Here is a 24,851-nt window from a genome sequence, read left to right on the forward strand (position 1 = left end):
TGCCTTCTGGTCCAGCGTTGTCATGGTTTCCCGTCCTGCTGCGGGGCCTGTCCTGCTCATGAGACCTGAGTGTTGACCATGTTCAGACAAACTCAAACTGGAGGATTCCTGCCAAGTGTCGTTGTTCCTGAACCTGGTCAAAAACATGAATGTTGAGAACAAGAATATGTCAAAGGAACGAGTCGGGAGGAGGGAGGAACGGGCCGGGAGGAGGGTGGGACGGGCCGGGAGGAGGAAGGGACTGGCTTCAGGAATAAGGAGAACAGAAACAGTACAAGTGCAATCTTTATTGAACATTAACAAAAGGGTTTGGCAGAAGAACAGAGCCACGAGCTCCAGAGCTGAGGTCAGTCTTCACGAGCTTCTTTCCGGGTCCAGTACTCCTTCAGCCAGCCCAGTCCAGCTGCAGTGCCCCCTGTAGGACACAGTAGGTCAGCGCGCATGCACATACACTCACAACTCCGTGCGGGGCCCCTCACTCACCCAGAGGGTGGTACTCGCAGCCCACAAAGCCCTGGTAGTGATGGCGCTCCAGGACGTCCCACAGGTAGCTGAAGTTGAGCTCTCCTGGAGTGTCGGGCTCGTTCCGCTCCGGCACCTGAGCGACCTGGACATGACCTTAAGCAGAGGACGCACAGATTTTCATTTTCAGCTCATTTGCAATTTATTACGATGTATCGATATTGAACATTCTGGCCAAGGCAATAATCAAGATGGGAAGAAATTAAATATATTGCATCGACACAAAAGTAGTCCATCTGAAAAGTACGCTTTTTAAGCAGAAAAGACTCAAATCAAGGCCAGTTTAGAGTTTGGCAGTTTCACAATAACTGAAATTAATGTCAAAATTATATTCAAATATCACAATATTGCTATTGCATATCATGGTGACAATTAGATTCAATGATTTGTAAGAAATAAGTGGCTGAGCTCGTAGCATTATCCTCAAAAAGACTTGAGGCTGTAATTAGTGCCAAAGGCGATGAACCCTTCACGTCTCATGTGAACGCTCTGGAACGTTCCACAGAGCGCACTGTAAAAACACACTGACACCTACAGCTGAAACAGACACGATTTTGTGCTAATTTTTGCCTATTTTCAGGTTATTTACTTTTTTACTCAGCTCAAAACCCTTCAGTTTTCTTTAAAATAGCTTTTTAATCTTTCTTGCTCTGCTTGTAGGCCCCTCGCCGGCCCCTCGCACTGCTGCATGTAGATCGCAGCTAAACGGTCCAGGGTCGAGTGACCAAGACAAACGATCCTGGTTTAACATTTGTGAATTTACCTTTTGGTGATTCCATGATAAAATAGTGAGTAGGAAATAACTATGGGAATGCCAGATCTCGGTTTGATACGATATTCACCTCAATACGATATTCACCTGCATTTCTTACAGCCAATGATGCAATCTGATTTGAAAATATTAATCACTGCATCACGAGCACCTATTGCGTCGATGGCGGGAGTGTGACATCACCACATTCTAGAATCTGAACACAACCAGTGTGACGTTTCAGCCAAAGCAGAAACGACTCCACGGCAGGAATGTAACGTAGTGAAGCTTTAACACGACTGTAACAGCATCAGCTCCTCAGATGTTCTCACCGATGTGAGGGAAATATCTGAGGATGTTCTGAGTCAGGTTCCCATCCATGATCTGCCAGTGGAACACATCCTGGAACACACACGACAACACAACACACGTCAACACACACAACAACACAACACACGTCAACACACGCGACAACACAACACACGTCAACACACGCGACAACACAACACACGTCAACACACGCGACAACACAACACACGTCAACACAACACACGCGACAACACAACACACGACAACACAACACACGTCAACACACGCGACAACACAACACACGCGACAACACAACACACGTCAACACATGCGACAACACAACACACGCGACAACACAACACACGTCAACACACGCGACAACACAACACACGTTAACACACACGTCAACACACACAACACACGACAACACACGCGACAACAAAACACACGTCAATACACACGACAACACAACACACGTCAACACGCACGTCAACACAACACACGCGACAACACAACACACACGTCAACACAACACACACGTCAACACAACACACACGTCAACACACATGACAACACAACACACGTCAACACACGCGACAACACAACACACGTCAACACACGCGACAACACACGTCACACGCGACAACACAACACACGTCAACACACGCGACAACACAACACACGCGACAACACACGTCAACACACACACACTCACCATCTGCAGCTTGAGGTTGGGCTTTCCCAGCTTCTCCAAGATGGCCGCCGCTGCAACATCAGGACATTCTTTACTTCATAACTTCATTTATTGTTAAAGGCCCACTGCGCAACATTTCTGTCAAATACCTGCGGGTTAGATGGGACAGTAGGCCCCTGAGCCCAGCAAGCCCGGCCCGGCCCCTCAGCCCGGCCCCCCAGCTCGGCCCCCAGCTCGGCCCCTTAGCCTGGCCCCTCTGCTTAACTGCTTTGCCTTCACCAAATCAATATTCAAATCCAAAGTCCTAATGTGGTGCAGTTTGTAAACTTCCTGTAAACTTCCTGTAAACTTTCTGTAAACTTCCGGTGGACTTCCTGTAAACTTCCGGTGGACTTCCTGTAAACTTCCTATAAACCTTCTGTGGACTTCCTATAAACCTCCTGTGGACTTCCTGTAAACTTCCTGCCCCCGCGCTGCCACACAGACCCACTCACACTGCACAATAGCAGACAGGTCTGTGGAGAGGCGAGCCCCTCACAGTGAATGCAGCTACTTCATTTTTGTCGTGTCCATTTATTGGCTGAAATGTTACACAGTGGGCGGGGCTTTAAATGCAGAGTCTGACCGTGATGAGGAGAGTCCAGGAAGTAGGCGGGGTCAGTGATCCGTGTGTTGATTGGCTCAATCAGACCAGTGATGCCCTTCTGCAAGAGAAACCAGCTGAACCAATGGCACATTTTTATCAGTCCCACTCTCTAAAGTCAGTCCCACTCTCTAAAGTCAGTCCCACTCTCTAAAGTCAGTCCCACTCTCTAAAGTCAGTCCCACTCTCTAAAGTCACTCGAACACTGCCGCACACGGTCTTGCAGTGTCTTGCCCAGGGACACAATGTCATGGCTCCTGCTTTGGACGTCTCGCTCCACTTTGAGGGGCCCATTTAGAAGAAAGCGTGGGCCCCCAGCTCAGTTTGAACCCCACTACATTCAAACGAGTGTTTGTGTCCCACCTTTGAGAGCAGATCTGCAGCGTACGTCAGGTTCTGGATGAAGATCCTCTCCATGTCCTGGGCCACATCTGCTCTGTTTGAGCCCAGAGGGACACGCCCTGCCATCAGGTGGATCCTGGGGGCCCAAACCACAGCAGTGTTTAAACAAGTGTCGCACTAAAGACGCACGTCAGAAGGACGCCGAGCAGAAGGACGCCGAGCAGAAGGACGCCGAGCAGAAGGACGCCGAGCAGAAGGACGCCGAGCAGAAGGACACTGAGCAGAATCACCTTTTGCACTGCAGGGCCTGAGCGTACTGCACGGCCTGCTCCAGCCCCTGTCTGAACTCCTGTTCTCGGCCCGGGACGGCTCCCAGACCCAGGTCTCCGGCCCGGAGGTTTCCTGAAACACAGACCTGGTCACGTCTGTGGACACTTGATGTCTGTGAACTTCATAGACTTTATTTAGATTTGAGATAATGGGATTATTGTCATGCCATGTCCCAGCTTCAAGTCGTCCATCATTGTCCCTGTCCCCAAGAAGCCTTCATGACGTCAGACCTGTGGTACGTCTGTGGTCATGAAGTCATTTGAACGCCTGGACTTGCCCCACCTCAAGTCCTTCACCTCCCCCCTGCTGGACCTCCTGCTGGACCTCCTGCAGTTCACCTACAGAGCCACAGGTCTGTGACGACTCCATCAACCTGGCTCTCCACTTCACCTGCAGCACCTGGACTCCCCGAGAACCTACACCAAGATCAACACCACCTCCTGCTCTGCTCCAGGACAAGCTCTCCCAGCTCAACCTGCCTGACTCCACCTGCAGGAGGAGCACTGACTCCACCTGCAAGGGGAGCACTAACTCCACCTGCAGGGGGAGCACTGACTCCACCTGCAAGGGGAGCACTGACTCCACCTGCAAGGGGAGCACTGACTCCACCTGCAAGGGGAGCACTGACTCCACCTGCAGGGGGAGCACTGACTCCACCTGCAGGGGGAGCACTGACTCCACCTGCAGGTGGAGCACTGACTTCCTGACGGATCTGAGCCAGTGTGTGCGGCTGGAGAAGAATGTCTCAGACACTGGGACTATCAGCACAAGACACCACCCTCATCGCCATGACGACACCACCCTCATCAACATGACGACACCACCCTCATCGGGCTCATCTGGGACGGGGATGAGTCTGTCTTCAGGAGGTGGAGCGGCTGGTGCAGCGGTAACAACCTGGAGTTCAACGCCCAAAAGACACAGCCCCCCCTCACCATCTCAGACTCCCCCATCACCACTGTGGACTCCCTCCACCTCCTCTGCACCACCATCACCAGGACCTCAAGTGGGAGATCAGCTCCTCATCAAGAAGGACCAGCAGAGGATGTACTTTCCAGCAGCAGCTGAAGAAAGACAAGCTGATGATAGAGCAGTTCTACACGACCATCACTGAGTCCTTCCTCACCTCCTCCATCACCTCCTCCATCACCTCCTCATCACCTCCTCCATCACTGTGTGGTACGCTGGAGCCAGAGTCAGGGACAAACAGAGACTACAGCGCCCTCTGCTGAGAAGGTGATCGGCTGCAGACTTCATCTCTGTAGGAGGCCACTCCCCTCAGGCAGGAGGCCACACCCCTCAGGTAGGAGGCCACACCCCTCAGGCAGGAGGCCACTCCCCTCAGGCAGGAGGCTCCATCAGGACCAGAACCTCCTCCACTAGAACAGTTTCTCTCATGAACACTTCTTAAAACACTGTCACTTTCAGCATCTGTAAATGTTCTTTACATATTAAGCCTATTTTTATTTAATTTTTATCCTATAGCTTTAAATTGTTTTTCTTTTTGACTTATATATGTTGTTTTATCATTGTTTTATGTTTGACTGAATCATCAGGACAAGTTCATGTTTGTGAATTCTGTTCTTTGACATTTTAAAACTTTTTTTGAGTCTGACTCTATTTTAGGAAAGAATGATACATTCTTATGTTGATGCCACAGTCTCTGACAGTGATTCATTCTGGAGTGTTTCTGTTCAAAATACAATTCAATTCAACGACGTTACGTTACTTTAGCGGTTGTTTTGAACTGTAAAAGTTCATTTTGGAGTATGAAAAACTTTAGAACGTTATTTAAACCGATGAGGTCATGTGTGAGCACCTGGAGGAGTGTTGATGAGGACCATCTCGACCCCCGTGGCGTCCCGGGCCCTCTGCAGCTCCAGCAGCTCCTCGTCATAGGGCCACGCCGCCTCCACCGCGCGGAACCCGGCGGCTGCCGCGGCGTAGATCCTCTGGCTGAGCTCCGGGAGCTCCGTGAACAGCCACGTGAGATTAGCACAAAACTGGAGCGGAGGCATAATGGAGCCGCGAGGGTCAGTGCGCCTGCGGTCAGCGGCCTCTGAAGTCTGACGTGACAATGCGCTGCCTGCATTTTGAACCACGCAGAGCCACGTGACTACGTCGCGTGACGTCAGCGCGTCACCGCCAAATACAATATTTTATTATTTTTCATATTTGTCAAACGTAAAACACAAAAACAAAAACGGATCAAGATCCGAGTGAAAACATAAGGCTCAAAAGGTCCAAAAGAAACATGTCATTTTGTCCAAATTCAGTCCAATTTGTCCATTTTCAAATGAAGTCTGTGGTTTCCACAATGACACCGGAAGTGTCACGAGTGTCAATCAATCACGGCTTTGACCTGTCAATCAATCTGAAAACAACAATGAGAAGAGAAAAAGTTGTGCATTAAGTATTTACAAAACTCACTTTGAAGCAACAGATCATCATATACTGACCACAGGGGCCACACAGGGGCAATACAGGGCCTACACAGGGGCCACACAGGAGTCGCAATATTGATCTCAAACTATGATGTTATTTTGTGTTTCTATCACCAGGGCTTTTATTACACAGAATTTGCGTAGTATAATTTTTTTGCATTTGAATTTTTTAAACATAAAATCAAAAAATATATATTCATTAAATATGAAAATTATGTTAAAATTCAGTGTAAAATAAAAGCTTTGGTAAAAACACAAAATAACCTTCAAACAAAGGCTCCCGGTGCTGCACCCGCTCCCGGTGCTGCAAGAAATGGTTTTAAAATATAGTTTGACACATCTAATCCAAAAGAGACGAGTAAACATGGCCGTAGGGCCCATAGGGCCCCTAGGGCCAGTGGACCATGTGGATTGAGTAAACAAACATGAGTGACAGGTGACGACATTATTTGGAGAGTTCATAACTTCTACTGATAAACAGACCAGAGGTGAGCAGGGTCTATGAAACTACCATCTCATGAATCACTGCTGCCGAGTTCTGTATCAGCTCATCAGTGTCAGTGATGTTCCTCTAGAAGACTATATATATATATGTATATATATATATATATATATATATATATATATATATATATATATATATATATATATATATATATATATATATACATATATATGTGTATATATATATGTATATATATATGTATATATATATATATATACATATATACATATATATGTGTATATATATATGTATATATATATATATATATATATATATATATACATATATATAAACATAATGTTTATATATATGTATATATATATATATATATAGTCTTCTAGAGGATGTGAATATATCTATTCATGTGCAATCCATGTGCTGTCGTGACACATATTCATGTGCAATTACTGTCGGGATCACATGCAATGGTATTTATGTATTTATTTGTCTATGGGAGTTTTTATTTATTTATAGGAGATCTTCTACTGAAAGTGTTTTTCAGACTTCCTATAAGTGATCTGTTCTTCTGTATCTACCTCTGTATCTACCTGCGTTGCACCAATGAAATTTCCCCATGTGAGACAATAAAGGATTATCTTATCTTATCTTATCTGAGGAGCACCTCTGCTTCTCCCGGTGTTCTGAGGAGCACCTCTGCTTCTCCCGGTGTTCTGAGGAGCACCTCTGCTTCTCCCGGTGTTCTGGCCTCGTAGTTCATCAGCTGCTGGACTTGGTTGCCATGGCGATGTGCTCTTTCGATGTGATGCGAGGGGCTTCACCTAACCTCAGGTTAGGACGATGTGAACTGGACTGCAACAGGATCCTTTTTTTCATACTATTGTTCTCAGACTCCAGCGCCTCCATCATGCCCTCAGCGCCTCCATCTGGCCCTCAGCGCCTCCATCTGGCCCACAGCGCCTCCATCTGGCCCACATCGCCTCCATCTGGCCCACATCGCCTCCATCTGGGCCACAGCGCCTCCATCTGGCCCACAGCGCCTCCATCTGGGCCTTCACTATCTGCAGATCGTCCGTATTGTCTGAAATATGCTGCTCGACTTCATCCACGGTTACTCCTCCTGCTTTCAGCTCAGCGGCTTCTGAACCAGGTTTCTACTTTTTCCTTAACCCGAGAAGGAGGAGGTAAGGACAGAAGGAGGGTCTAAGGACAGAGGGACGGTCTGAGGACAGAAGGAGGGTCTAAGGACAGAAGGAGGGTCTAAGGACAGAGGGAGGGCCTGAGGACAGAAGGAGGGTCTAAGGACAGAAGGACACCCCAGTTACACTCCAGTTACACACAGTTACACGCCAGTTACACACAGTTACACACAGTTACACACCAGTTACACACCAGCTACACACAGTTACACACCAGTTACACACCACCTACACACCAGTTACACACTAGTTACACACCAGTTACACACCAGTTGCACACTTACACACCAGTGACACACCAGTTACACACAGTTACACACCAGTTACACACCTGTTACACACCTGTTACACAACAGTTACACAAAAGTTACACACCAGCTACACACAGTTACACACCAGTTACACACTAGCTACACACCAGCTACACACAGTTACACACCACTTACACACTAGTTACACACCAGTTACACCCCAGTTGCACAGTTACACACCAGTTACACACAGTTACACACAATTACACACCAGTTACACACAGTGACACACCAGTTACACACAGTGACACAACAGTTACACACAGTTACACACCAGTTACACACAGTGACACAGCAGTTACACACAGTTACACACAGTTACACACTAGTGACACCCCAGTTACACACAGTTACACACCAGTGACACCCCAGTTACACACAGTTACACACAGTTACACACCAGTGACACCCCAGTTACACACAGTTACACACCAGTGACACCCCAGTTACACACCAATGACACACCAGTTACACACAGTTACACACCAGTGACACCCCAGTTACACACAGTTACACACCAGTTACACAACAGTTACACACCAGTGACACCCCAGTTACATACAGTTACAAACCAGTTGCACACTAATTACACACCAGTTACAAACCAGTTGCACAGTTACACACCAGTGATACACCAATTACACACAGTTACACACCAGTTACACAACAGTTACACACCTGTTACACGCCAGTTACACACAGTTACACACAGTTACACACCAGTTACACAACAGTTACACACCAGCTACACACAGTTACACACCAGTTACACACCAGCTACACACCAGTTACACACTAGTTACACACCAGTTACACACCAGTTGCACACTTACACACCAGTGACACACCAGTTACACACAGTTACACACCAGTTACACACCTGTTACACACCTGTTACACAACAGTTACACAACAGTTACACACCAGCTACACACAGTTACACACCAGTTACACACTAGCTACACACCAGCTACACACAGTTACACACCACTTACACACTAGTTACACACCAGTTACACCCCAGTTGCACAGTTACACACCAGTTACACACAGTTACACACAATTACACACCAGTTACACACAGTGACACACCAGTTACACACAGTGACACAACAGTTACACACAGTTACACACCAGTTACACACAGTGACACAGCAGTTACACACAGTTACACACTAGTGACACCCCAGTTACACACAGTTACACACCAGTGACACCCCAGTTACACACAGTTACACACAGTTACACACCAGTGACACCCCAGTTACACACAGTTACACACCAGTGACACCCCAGTTACACACCAATGACACACCAGTTACACACAGTTACACACCAGTGACACCCCAGTTACACACAGTTACACACCAGTTACACAACAGTTACACACCAGTGACACCCCAGTTACATACAGTTACAAACCAGTTGCACACTAATTACACACCAGTTACAAACCAGTTGCACAGTTACACACCAGTGATACACCAATTACACACAGTTACACACCAGTTACACAACAGTTACACACCTGTTACACACCAGTTACACACCAGCTACACAAAGTTACACACCAGTTACACACCAGCTACACACCAGTTACACACTAGTTACACACCAGTTACACACCAGTTGCACACTTACACACCATTGACACACCAGTTACACACAGTTACACACAGTTACACACCAGTTACAAACCAGTTACACACCTGTTACACAACAGTTACACACCAGCTACACACAGTTACACACCAGTTACACACCAGCTACACACCAGCTACACACAGTTACACACCAGCTACACACCAGTTACACACTAGTTACACACCAGTTACACCCCAGTTGCACAGTTACACACCAGTTACACACAGTTACACACAATTACACACCAGTTACACACAGTGACACACCACTTACACACAGTGACAAAGCAGTTACACACAGTTACACACCAGTTACACACAGTGACACAGCAGTTACACACAGTTACACACAGTTACACACCAGTGACACCCCAGTTACACACAGTTACACACCAGTGACACCCCAGTTACACACAGTTACACACCAGTGACACCCCAGTTACACACCAATGACACACCAGTTACACACAGTTACACACCAGTGACACCCCAGTTACACACAGTTACACACCAGTTACACACAGTTACACACCAGTGACACCCCAGTTACATACAGTTACACACCAGTGACACCCCAGTTACACACAGTTACACACCATTGACACACCAGTTACACACAGTTACACACCAGTTACAAACCAGTTACACACCTGTTACACAACAGTTACACACCAGCTACACACAGTTACACACCAGCTACACACCAGCTACACACAGTTACACACCAGCTACACACCAGTTACACACTAGTTACACACCAGTTACACCCCAGTTGCACAGTTACACACCAGTTACACACAGTTACACACAATTACACACCAGTTACACACAGTGACACACCAGTTACACACAGTGACACAGCAGTTACACACAGTTACACACAGTTACACACAGTTACACACCAGTGACACCCCAGTTACACACAGTTACACACCAGTGACACCCCAGTTACACACCAATGACACACCAGTTACACACAGTTACACACCAGTGACACCCCAGTTACACAGAGTTACACACCAGTTACACACAGTTACACACCAGTGACACCCCAGTTACATACAGTTACACACCAGTGACACCCCAGTTACACACAGTTACACACCAGTGACACACTAGTTACACACAGTTACACACAGTTACACACCAGTTGCACTGTTACACACCAGTGACACACCAGGTACACACCAGCTACACTCCAGCTACACACCAGTTACACACTAGTTACACACCAGTTACACCCCAGTTGCACAGTTACACACCAGTTACACACTGTTACACACAGTTACACACCAGTTACACACAGTGACACACCAGTTACACACAGTGACACAGCAGTTACACACAGTTACACAACAGTTACACACAGTGACACAGCAGTTACACACAGTTACACACCAGTTACACACAGTTACACAACAGTGACACCCCAGTTACACACAGTTACACACAGTTACACACCAGTGACACCCCAGTTACACACCAATGACACACCAGTTACACACAGTTACACACCAGTGACACCCCAGTTACACACCAGTTACATACAGTTACACACAAGTCACACACCAGTGACACAACAGTTACACACTGTTACACACCTGTTAGACTCAGTTACACACCAGTTACACACAGTTACACACCAGTGACACCCAAGTTACACACAGTGACACACCAGTTACACACAGTTACACACAAGTTACACACAGTTACACACAGTTACACACCAGTGACACCCCAGTTACATACAGTTACACACCAGTGACACCCCTGTTACACACAGTTACACACCAGTGACACACCAGTTACACACAGTTACACACCAGTGATACCCCAGTTACACACAGTCACACACCAGTGACACACCAGTTACACACTGTTAGACACCAGTTACACATCAGTTACACACAGTTACACACCAGTTACACACCAGCTACACACCAGTTACACATCAGTTACACACAGTTACACACCAGTTACACATCAGTTACACACAGTTACACACCAGTTACACACCAGTTACACATCAGTTACACACAGTTACACACCAGTTACACATCAGTTACACAACAGTTACACACCAGTTACACACAGTTACACACCAGTTACACACCAGTGACACCCCAGTTACACACAGTTACATACCAGTTACACAACAGTTACACACCTGTTACACACCAGTTACACACCAGCTACACACCAGCTACACACAGTTACACACCAGCTACACACCAGTTACACACTAGTTACACACCAGTTACACACCAGTTGCACACTTACACACCAGTGACACACCAGTTACACACAGTTACACACCAGTTACACACCAATTACACACCTGTTACACACCAGCTACACACAGTTACACACCAGTTACACACCAGCTACACACCAGCTACACACAGTTACACACCAGCTACACACCAGTTACACACTAGTTACACACCAGTTACACCCCAGTTGCACAGTTACACACCAGTTACACACAATTACACACCAGTTACACACAGTGACACACCAGTTACACACAGTGACACAGCAGTTACAGACAGTTACACAACAGTTACACACAGTGACACAGCAGTTACACACAGTTACACAACAGTTACACACAGTGACACAGCAGTTACACACAGTTACACACCAGTTACACACAGTTACACAACAGTGACACCCCAGTTACACACAGTGACACACCAGTGACACCCTAGTTACACACCAATGACACACCAGTTACACACAGTTACACACCAGTGACACCCCAGTTACACACCAGTTACATACAGTTACACACAAGTCACACACCAGTGACACAACAGTTACACACTGTTACACACAGTTACACACCAGTTACACACAGTGACACACCAGTTACACACAGTGACGCAGCAGTTACACACAGTTACACAACAGTTACACACAGTGACACAGCAGTTACACACAGTTACACACAAGTTACACACAGTTACACAACAGTGACACCCCAGTTACACACAGTTACACACAGTTACACACCAGTGACACCCCAGTTGCACAGTTACACACCAGTTACACACTGTTACACACAGTTACACACCAGTTACACACAGTGACACACCAGTTACACACAGTGACACAGCAGTTACACACAGTTACACAACAGTTACACACAGTGACACAGCAGTTACACACAGTTACACACCAATTACACACAGTTACACAACAGTGACACCCCAGTTACACACAGTTACACACCAGTGACACCCCAGTTACACACCAATGACACACCAGTTACACACAGTTACACACCAGTGACACCCCAGTTACACACCAGTTACAAACAGTTACACACAAGTCACACACCAGTGACACAACAGTTACACACTGTTACACACCTGTTAGACTCAGTTACACACCAGTTACACACAGTTACACACCAGTGACACCCAAGTTACACACAGTGACACACCAGTTACACACAGTTACACACAAGTTACACACAGTTACACACAGTTACACACCAGTGACACCCCTGTTACACACAGTTACACACCAGTGACACACCAGTTACATACAGTTACACACCAGTGACACCCCTGTTACACACAGTTACACACCAGTGACACACCAGTTACACACAGTTACACACCAGTGATATCCCAGTTACACACAGTCACACACCAGTGACACACCAGTTACACACTGTTAGACACCAGTTACACATCAGTTACACACAGTTACACACCAGTTACACACCAGCTACACACCAGTTACACATCAGTTACACACAGTTACACACCAGTTACACATCAGTTACACACAGTTACACACCAGTTACACACCAGTTACACATCAGTTACACACAGTTACACACCAGTTACACATCAGTTACACAACAGTTACACACCAGTTACACACCAGTTACACACCAGTGAAACCCCAGTTACATACAGTTACACACCAGAGACACCCCAGTTACACACAGTTACATACCAGTTACACAACAGTTACACACCTGTTACACACCAGTTACACACCAGCTACACATCAGCTACACACAGTTACACACCAGCTACACACCAGTTACACACTAGTTACACACCAGTTACACACCAGTTGCACACTTACACACCAGTGACACACCAGTTACACACAGTTACACACCAGTTACACACCAATTACACACCTGTTACACACCAGCTACACACAGTTACACACCAGTTACACACCAGCTACACACCAGCTACACACAGTTACACACCAGCTACACACCAGTTACACACTAGTTACACACCAGTTACACCCCAGTTGCACAGTTACACACCAGTTACACACAATTACACACCAGTTACACACAGTGACACACCAGTTACACACAGTGACACAGCAGTTACAGACAGTTACACAACAGTTACACACAGTGACACAGCAGTTACACACAGTTACACAACAGTTACACACAGTGACACAGCAGTTACACACCAATGACACACCAGTTACACACAGTTACACAACAGTGACACCCCAGTTACACACCAGTTACATACAGTTACACACAAGTCACACACCAGTGACACAACAGTTACACACTGTTACACACCTGTTAGACTCAGTTACACACCAGTTACACACAGTTACACACCAGTGACACCCAAGTTACACACAGTGACACACCAGTTACACACAGTTACACACAAGTTACACACAGTTACACACAGTTACACACCAGTGACACCCCTGTTACACAGAGTTACACACCAGTGACACACCAGTTACATACAGTTACACACCAGTGACACCCCTGTTACACACAGTTACACACCAGTGACACACCAGTTACACACAGTTACACACCAGTGATACCCCAGTTACACACAGTCACACACCAGTGACACACCAGTTACACACTGTTAGACACCAGTTACACATCAGTTACACACAGTTACACACCAGTTACACACCAGCTACACACCAGTTACACATCAGTTACACACAGTTACACACCAGTTACACATCAGTTACACACAGTTACACACCAGTTACACACCAGTTACACATCAGTTACACACAGTTACACACCAGTTACACATCAGTTACACAACAGTTACACACCAGTTACACACCAGTTACACACCAGTGAAACCCCAGTTACATACAGTTACACACCAGAGACACCCCAGTTACACACAGTTACATACCAGTTACACAACAGTTACACACCTGTTACACACCAGTTACACACCAGCTACACACCAGCTACACACAGTTACACACCAGCTACACACCAGTTACACACTAGTTACACACCAGTTACACACCAGTTGCACACTTACACACCAGTGACACACCAGTTACACACAGTTACACACCAGTTACACACCAATTACACACCTGTTACACACCAGCTACACACAGTTACACACCAGTTACACACCAGCTACACACCAGCTACACACAGTTACACACCAGCTACACACCAGTTACACACTAGTTACACACCAGTTACACCCCAGTTGCACAGTTACACACCAGTTACACACAATTACACACCAGTTACACACAGTGACACACCAGTTACACACAGTGACACAGCAGTTACAGACAGTTACACAACAGTTACACACAGTGACACAGCAGTTACACACAGTTACACAACAGTTACACACAGTGACACAGCAGTTACACACAGTTACACACCAGTTACACACAGTTACACAACAGTGACACCCCAGTTACACACAGTGACACACCAGTGACACCCTAGTTACACACCAATGACACACCAGTTACACACAGTTACACACCAGTGACACCCCAGTTACACACCAGTTACATACAGTTACACACAAGTCACACACCAGTGACACAACAGTTACACACTGTTACACACAGTTACACACCAGTTACACACAGTGACACACCAGTTACACACAGTGACGCAGCAGTTACACACAGTTACACAACAGTTACACACAGTGACACAGCAGTTACACACAGTTACACACAAGTTACACACAGTTACACAACAGTGACACCCCAGTTACACACATTTACACACAGTTACACACCAGTGACACCCCAGTTGCACAGTTACACACCAGTTACACACTGTTACACACAGTTACACACCAGTTACACACAGTGACACACCAGTTACACACAGTGACACAGCAGTTACACACAGTTACACAACAGTTACACACAGTGACACAGCAGTTACACACAGTTACACACCAATTACACACAGTTACACAACAGTGACACCCCAGTTACACACAGTTACACACCAGTGACACCCCAGTTACACACCAATGACACACCAGTTACACACAGTTACACACCAGTGACACCCCAGTTACACACCAGTTACATACAGTTACACACAAGTCACACACCAGTGACACAACAGTTACACACTGTTACACACCTGTTAGACTCAGTTACACACCAGTTACACACAGTTACACACCAGTGACACCCAAGTTACACACAGTGACACACCAGTTACACACAGTTACACACAAGTTACACACAGTTACACACAGTTACACACCAGTGACACCCCTGTTACACACAGTTACACACCAGTGACACACCAGTTACATACAGTTACACACCAGTGACACCCCTGTTACACACAGTTACACACCAGTGACACACCAGTTACACACAGTTACACACCAGTGATACCCCAGTTACACACAGTCACACACCAGTGACACACCAGTTACACACTGTTAGACACCAGTTACACATCAGTTACACACAGTTACACACCAGTTACACACCAGCTACACACCAGTTACACATCAGTTACACACAGTTACACACCAGTTACACATCAGTTACACACAGTTACACACCAGTTACACACCAGTTACACATCAGTTACACACAGTTACACACCAGTTACACATCAGTTACACAACAGTTACACACCAGTTACACACCAGTTACACACCAGTGAAACCCCAGTTACATACAGTTACACACCAGAGACACCCCAGTTACACACAGTTACATACCAGTTACACACCAGTTACACACTAGTTACACACCAGTTACACACCAGTTGCACACTTACACACCAGTGACACACCAGTTACACACAGTTACACACCAGTTACACACCAATTACACACCTGTTACACACCAGCTACACACAGTTACACACCAGTTACACACCAGCTACACACCAGCTACACACAGTTACACACCAGCTACACACCAGTTACACACTAGTTACACACCAGTTACACCCCAGTTGCACAGTTACACACCAGTTACACACAGTTACACACAATTACACACCAGTTACACACAGTGACACACCAGTTACACACAGTGACACAGCAGTTACAGACAGTTACACAACAGTTACACACAGTGACACAGCAGTTACACACAGTTACACAACAGTTACACACAGTGACACAGCAGTTACACACAGTTACACACCAGTTACACACAGTTACACAACAGTGACACCCCAGTTACACACAGTGACACACCAGTGACACCCCAGTTACACACCAATGACACACCAGTTACACACAGTTACACACCAGTGACACCCCAGTTACACACAGTTACACACAGTGACACACCAGTTACACACAGTTACACACAAGTTACACACAGTTACACACAGTTACACACCAGTGACACCCCAGTTACATACAGTTACACACCAGTGACACCCCTGTTACACACAGTTACACACCAGTGACACACCAGTTACACACAGTTACACACCAGTGATACCCCAGTTACACACAGTCACACACCAGTGACACACCAGTTACACACTGTTAGACACCAGTTACACATCAGTTACACACAGTTACACACCAGTTACACACCAGCTACAAACCAGTTACACATCAGTTACACACAGTTACACACCAGTTACACATCAGTTACACAGTTACACACCGTTACACACCAGTTACACATCAGTTACACACAGTTACACACCAGTTACACATCAGTTACACAACAGTTACACACCAGTTACACACAGTTACACACCAGTTACACACCAGTGACACCCCAGTTACATACAGTTACACACCAGTGACACCCGAGTTACACACAGTTACACACCAGTTACACAACAGTTACACAACAGTTACACACCTGTTACACACCAGTTACACACCAGCTACACACAGTGACACACCAGTTACACACAGTTACACACAAGTTACACACAGTTACACACAGTTACACACCAGTGACACCCCTGTTACACACAGTTACACACCAGTGACACACCAGTTACATACAGTTACACACCAGTGACACCCCTGTTACACACAGTTACACACCAGTGACACACCAGTTACACACAGTTACACACCAGTGATATCCCAGTTACACACAGTCACACACCAGTGACACACCAGTTACACACTGTTAGACACCAGTTACACATCAGTTACACACAGTTACACACCAGTTACACACCAGCTACACACCAGTTACACATCAGTTACACACAGTTACACACCAGTTACACATCAGTTACACACAGTTACACACCAGTTACACACCAGTTACACATCAGTTACACACAGTTACACACCAGTTACACATCAGTTACACAACAGTTACACACCAGTTACACACCAGTTACACACCAGTGAAACCCCAGTTACATACAGTTACACACCAGAGACACCCCAGTTACACACAGTTACATACCAGTTACACAACAGTTACACACCTGTTACACACCAGTTACACACCAGCTACACACCAGCTACACACAGTTACACACCAGCTACACACCAGTTACACACTAGTTACACACCAGTTACACACCAGTTGCACACTTACACACCAGTGACACACCAGTTACACACAGTTACACACCAGTTACACACCAATTACACACCTGTTACACACCAGCTACACACAGTTACACACCAGTTACACACCAGCTACACACCAGCTACACACAGTTACACACCAGCTACACACCAGTTACACACTAGTTACACACCAGTTACACCCCAGTTGCACAGTTACACACCAGTTACACACAATTACACACCAGTTACACACAGTGACACACCAGTTACACACAGTGACACAGCAGTTACAGACAGTTACACAACAGTTACACACAGTGACACAGCAGTTACACACAGTTACACAACAGTTACACACAGTGACACAGCAGTTACACACCAATGACACACCAGTTACACACAGTTACACAACAGTGACACCCCAGTTACACACCAGTTACATACAGTTACACACAAGTCACACACCAGTGACACAACAGTTACACACTGTTACACACCTGTTAGACTCAGTTACACACCAGTTACACACAGTTACACACCAGTGACACCCAAGTTACACACAGTGACACACCAGTTACACACAGTTACACACAAGTTACACACAGTTACACACAGTTACACACCAGTGACACCCCTGTTACACAGAGTTACACACCAGTGACACACCAGTTACATACAGTTACACACCAGTGACACCCCTGTTACACACAGTTACACACCAGTGACACACCAGTTACACACAGTTACACACCAGTGATACCCCAGTTACACACAGTCACACACCAGTGACACACCAGTTACACACTGTTAGACACCAGTTACACATCAGTTACACACAGTTACACACCAGTTACACACCAGCTACACACCAGTTACACATCAGTTACACACAGTTACACACCAGTTACACATCAGTTACACACAGTTACACACCAGTTACACACCAGTTACACATCAGTTACACACAGTTACACACCAGTTACACATCAGTTACACAACAGTTACACACCAGTTACACACCAGTTACACACCAGTGAAACCCCAGTTACATACAGTTACACACCAGAGACACCCCAGTTACACACAGTTACATACCAGTTACACAACAGTTACACACCTGTTACACACCAGTTACACACCAGCTACACACCAGCTACACACAGTTACACACCAGCTACACACCAGTTACACACTAGTTACACACCAGTTACACACCAGTTGCACACTTACACACCAGTGACACACCAGTTACACACCAGTTACACACCAATTACACACCTGTTACACACCAGCTACACACAGTTACACACCAGTTACACACCAGCTACACACCAGCTACACACAGTTACACACCAGCTACACACCAGCTACACACCAGTTACACACTAGTTACACACCAGTTACACCCCAGTTGCACAGTTACACACCAGTTACACACAATTACACACCAGTTACACACAGTGACACACCAGTTACACACAGTGACACAGCAGTTACAGACAGTTACACAACAGTTACACACAGTGACACAGCAGTTACACACAGTTACACAACAGTTACACACAGTGACACAGCAGTTACACACAGTTACACACCAGTTACACACAGTTACACAACAGTGACACCCCAGTTACACACAGTGACACACCAGTGACACCCTAGTTACACACCAATGACACACCAGTTACACACAGTTACACACCAGTGACACCCCAGTTACACACCAGTTACATACAGTTACACACAAGTCACACACCAGTGACACAACAGTTACACACTGTTACACACAGTTACACACCAGTTACACACAGTGACACACCAGTTACACACAGTGACGCAGCAGTTACACACAGTTACACAACAGTTACACACAGTGACACAGCAGTTACACACAGTTACACACAAGTTACACACAGTTACACAACAGTGACACCCCAGTTACACACATTTACACACAGTTACACACCAGTGACACCCCAGTTGCACAGTTACACACCAGTTACACACTGTTACACACAGTTACACACCAGTTACACACAGTGACACACCAGTTACACACAGTGACACAGCAGTTACACACAGTTACACAACAGTTACACACAGTGACACAGCAGTTACACACAGTTACACACCAATTACACACAGTTACACAACAGTGACACCCCAGTTACACACAGTTACACACCAGTGACACCCCAGTTACACACCAATGACACACCAGTTACACACAGTTACACACCAGTGACACCCCAGTTACACACCAGTTACATACAGTTACACACAAGTCACACACCAGTGACACAACAGTTACACACTGTTACACACCTGTTAGACTCAGTTACACACCAGTTACACACAGTTACACACCAGTGACACCCAAGTTACACACAGTGACACACCAGTTACACACAGTTACACACAAGTTACACACAGTTACACACAGTTACACACCAGTGACACCCCTGTTACACACAGTTACACACCAGTGACACACCAGTTACATACAGTTACACACCAGTGACACCCCTGTTACACACAGTTACACACCAGTGACACACCAGTTACACACAGTTACACACCAGTGATACCCCAGTTACACACAGTCACACACCAGTGACACACCAGTTACACACTGTTAGACACCAGTTACACATCAGTTACACACAGTTACACACCAGTTACACACCAGCTACACACCAGTTACACATCAGTTACACACAGTTACACACCAGTTACACATCAGTTACACACAGTTACACACCAGTTACACACCAGTTACACATCAGTTACACACAGTTACACACCAGTTACACATCAGTTACACAACAGTTACACACCAGTTACACACCAGTTACACACCAGTGAAACCCCAGTTACATACAGTTACACACCAGAGACACCCCAGTTACACACAGTTACATACCAGTTACACACCAGTTACACACTAGTTACACACCAGTTACACACCAGTTGCACACTTACACACCAGTGACACACCAGTTACACACAGTTACACACCAGTTACACACCAATTACACACCTGTTACACACCAGCTACACACAGTTACACACCAGTTACACACCAGCTACACACCAGCTACACACAGTTACACACCAGCTACACACCAGTTACACACTAGTTACACACCAGTTACACCCCAGTTGCACAGTTACACACCAGTTACACACAGTTACACACAATTACACACCAGTTACACACAGTGACACACCAGTTACACACAGTGACACAGCAGTTACAGACAGTTACACAACAGTTACACACAGTGACACAGCAGTTACACACAGTTACACAACAGTTACACACAGTGACACAGCAGTTACACACAGTTACACACCAGTTACACACAGTTACACAACAGTGACACCCCAGTTACACACAGTGACACACCAGTGACACCCCAGTTACACACCAATGACACACCAGTTACACACAGTTACACACCAGTGACACCCCAGTTACACACAGTTACACACAGTGACACACCAGTTACACACAGTTACACACAAGTTACACACAGTTACACACAGTTACACACCAGTGACACCCCAGTTACATACAGTTACACACCAGTGACACCCCTGTTACACACAGTTACACACCAGTGACACACCAGTTACACACAGTTACACACCAGTGATACCCCAGTTACACACAGTCACACACCAGTGACACACCAGTTACACACTGTTAGACACCAGTTACACATCAGTTACACACAGTTACACACCAGTTACACACCAGCTACAAACCAGTTACACATCAGTTACACACAGTTACACACCAGTTACACATCAGTTACACAGTTACACACCGTTACACACCAGTTACACATCAGTTACACACAGTTACACACCAGTTACACATCAGTTACACAACAGTTACACACCAGTTACACACAGTTACACACCAGTTACACACCAGTGACACCCCAGTTACATACAGTTACACACCAGTGACACCCGAGTTACACACAGTTACACACCAGTTACACAACAGTTACACAACAGTTACACACCTGTTACACACCAGTTACACACCAGCTACACACAGTTACACACCAGCTACACACCAGTTACACACTAGTTACACACCAGTTGCACACTTACACACCAGTGACACACCAGTTACACACAGTTACACACCAGTTACACACCAGCTATACACCAGCTACACACAGTTACACACCAGCTACACACCAGTTACACACTAGTTACACACCAGTTACACCCCAGTTGCACAGTTACACACCAGTTACACACAGTTACACACAATTACACACCAGTTACACACAGTGACACACCAGTTACACACAGTGACACAGCAGTTACAGACAGTTACACAACAGTTACACACAGTGACACAGCAGTTACACACAGTTACACACCAGTTACACACAGTGACACAGCAGTTACACACAGTTACACACAGTTACACACCAGTGACACCCCAGTTACACACAGTTACACACCAGTGACACCCCAGTTACACACAGTTACACACCAGTGACACCCCAGTTACACACAGTTACACACCAGTGACACCCCAGTTACACACCAATGACACACCAGTTACACACAGTTACACACCAGTGACACCCCAGTTACACACAGTTACACACCAGTTACACACAGTTACACACCAGTGACACCCCAGTTACATACAGTTACACACCAGTTGCACACTAATTACACACCAGTTACAAACCAGTTGCACAGTTACACACCAGCTACACACCAGTTACACACCAGTTGCACACTTACACACCAGTGACACACCAGTTACACACAGTTACACACCAGTTACAAACCAGTTACACACCTGTTACACAACAGTTACACAACAGTTACACACCAGCTACACACAGTTACACACCAGTTACACACCAGCTACACACCAGCTACACACAGTTACACACCAGTTACACACTAGTTACACACCAGTTACACCCCTGTTGCACTGTTACACACCAGTTACACACAGTTACACACAATTACACACCAGTTACACACAGTGACACAGCAGTTACACACAGTGACACAGCAGTTATACACAGTTACACACCAGTTGCACACAGTGACACAGCAGTTACACACAGTTACACACAGTTACACACAGTTACACACCAGTGACACCCCAGTTACACACAGTTACACACCAGTGACACCCCAGTTACACACAGTTACACACCAGTGACACCCCAGTTACATACCAATGACACACCAGTTACACACAGTTACACACCAGTGACACCCCAGTTACACACAGTTACACACCAGTTACACACCAGTGACACCCCAGTTACATACAGTTACACACCAGTGACACCCCAGTTACACACAGTTTCACACCAGTGACACACTAGTTACACACAGTTACACACAGTTACACACCAGTTACAAACCAGTTGCACTGTTACACACCAGTGACACACCAGCTACACACCAGCTACACACAGTTACACACCAGTTACACACCTTTTACACACTAGTTACACACCAGTTACACACCAGTTACACCCCAGTTGCACAGTTACACACCAGTTACACACTGTTACACACAGTTACACACCAGTTACACACAGTGACAGACCAGTTACACACAGTGACACAGCAGTTACACACAGTGACACAGCAGTTACACACAGTTACACAACAGTTACACACAGTTACACAACAGTGACACCCCAGTTACACACAGTTACACACAGTTACACACCAGTGACACCCTAGTTACACACCAATGACACACCAGTTACACACCAGTGACACCCCAGTTACACACAGTTACACACCAGTTACCTACAGTTACACACAAGTCACACACCAGTGACACAACAGTTACACACAGTTACACACCGGTTACACTCGGTTACACACCAGTTACACACAGTTACACACCAATGACACCCCAGTTACACACATTTACACACAGTGACACACCAGTTATACACAGTTACACACAAGTTACACACAGTTACACACAGTTACACACCAGTGACACCCCAGTTACATACAGTTACACACCAGTGACACCCCTTTTACACACAGTTACACACCAGTGACACACCAGTTACACACAGTTACACACCAGTGATACCCCAGTTACACACAGTCACACACCAGTGACACACCAGTTACACACTGTTACACACCAGTTACACATCAGTTACACACCAGTTACACACCAGCTACACACCAGTTAAACATCAGTTACACACCAGTTACACACAGTTACACCCCAGTTACACACCAGCTACACACCAGTTACACATCAGTTACACACCAGTTACTCACAGTTACACACCAGTTACACAGCAGTTACACACAGTGACACAGCAGTTACACACAGTTACACACCAGTTACACACAGTGACACACCAGTTA

General features: G+C 46.1%; 1 protein-coding gene across 4 annotated transcripts; it reads right to left on the bottom strand.

The window, feature by feature from the left end:
* Nucleotides 1-276: 276 nt before the first annotated feature.
* On the bottom strand, nucleotides 277-5,645 carry hyi (hydroxypyruvate isomerase). 4 transcript variants are annotated; one of them, XM_072439151.1, is made up of 8 exons: nucleotides 5,411-5,645; nucleotides 3,552-3,663; nucleotides 3,283-3,397; nucleotides 2,902-2,980; nucleotides 2,298-2,347; nucleotides 1,606-1,675; nucleotides 484-618; nucleotides 277-415 (listed from the first exon to the last, which is right to left on the bottom strand). In XM_072439151.1, exons 1-8 carry the CDS (start codon nucleotides 5,607-5,609, stop codon nucleotides 348-350), a joined length of 828 nt encoding a protein of 275 aa, XP_072295252.1. In that variant the 5' UTR covers nucleotides 5,610-5,645; the 3' UTR covers nucleotides 277-347. The 4 variants fall into 4 exon arrangements, with proteins under 4 accessions (XP_072295252.1, XP_072295253.1, XP_072295255.1 ...); XM_072439152.1 differs by lacking the exon at nucleotides 2,298-2,347; XM_072439154.1 differs by lacking the exons at nucleotides 2,298-2,347; nucleotides 2,902-2,980.
* Between the last annotated feature and the right edge of the window lie 19,206 nt (nucleotides 5,646-24,851).

The sequence above is a fragment of the Eucyclogobius newberryi genome, unplaced genomic scaffold (genome assembly GCF_026437365.1).
Source record: "Eucyclogobius newberryi isolate DKJ021-1_F unplaced genomic scaffold, fEucNew1.0.hap1 SCAF_9, whole genome shotgun sequence".
NCBI lineage: Eukaryota > Metazoa > Chordata > Actinopteri > Gobiiformes > Gobiidae > Eucyclogobius > Eucyclogobius newberryi.

Bases quoted from the DNA above. Each gene is read 5' to 3' on its own strand.
- hyi (XM_072439151.1), bottom strand. From the start codon at position 5,609: ATGCCTCCGCTCCAGTTTTGTGCTAATCTCACGTGGCTGTTCACGGAG. The intron at 3,664-5,410 runs GTGCTCACACAT...TCTGTGTTTCAG, and splicing joins CCTCATCAACACTCCTCCAG to GAAACCTCCGGGCCGGAGAC. The intron at 3,398-3,551 runs GTGATTCTGCTC...TTGGGCCCCCAG, and splicing joins CAGGCCCTGCAGTGCAAAAG to GATCCACCTGATGGCAGGGC.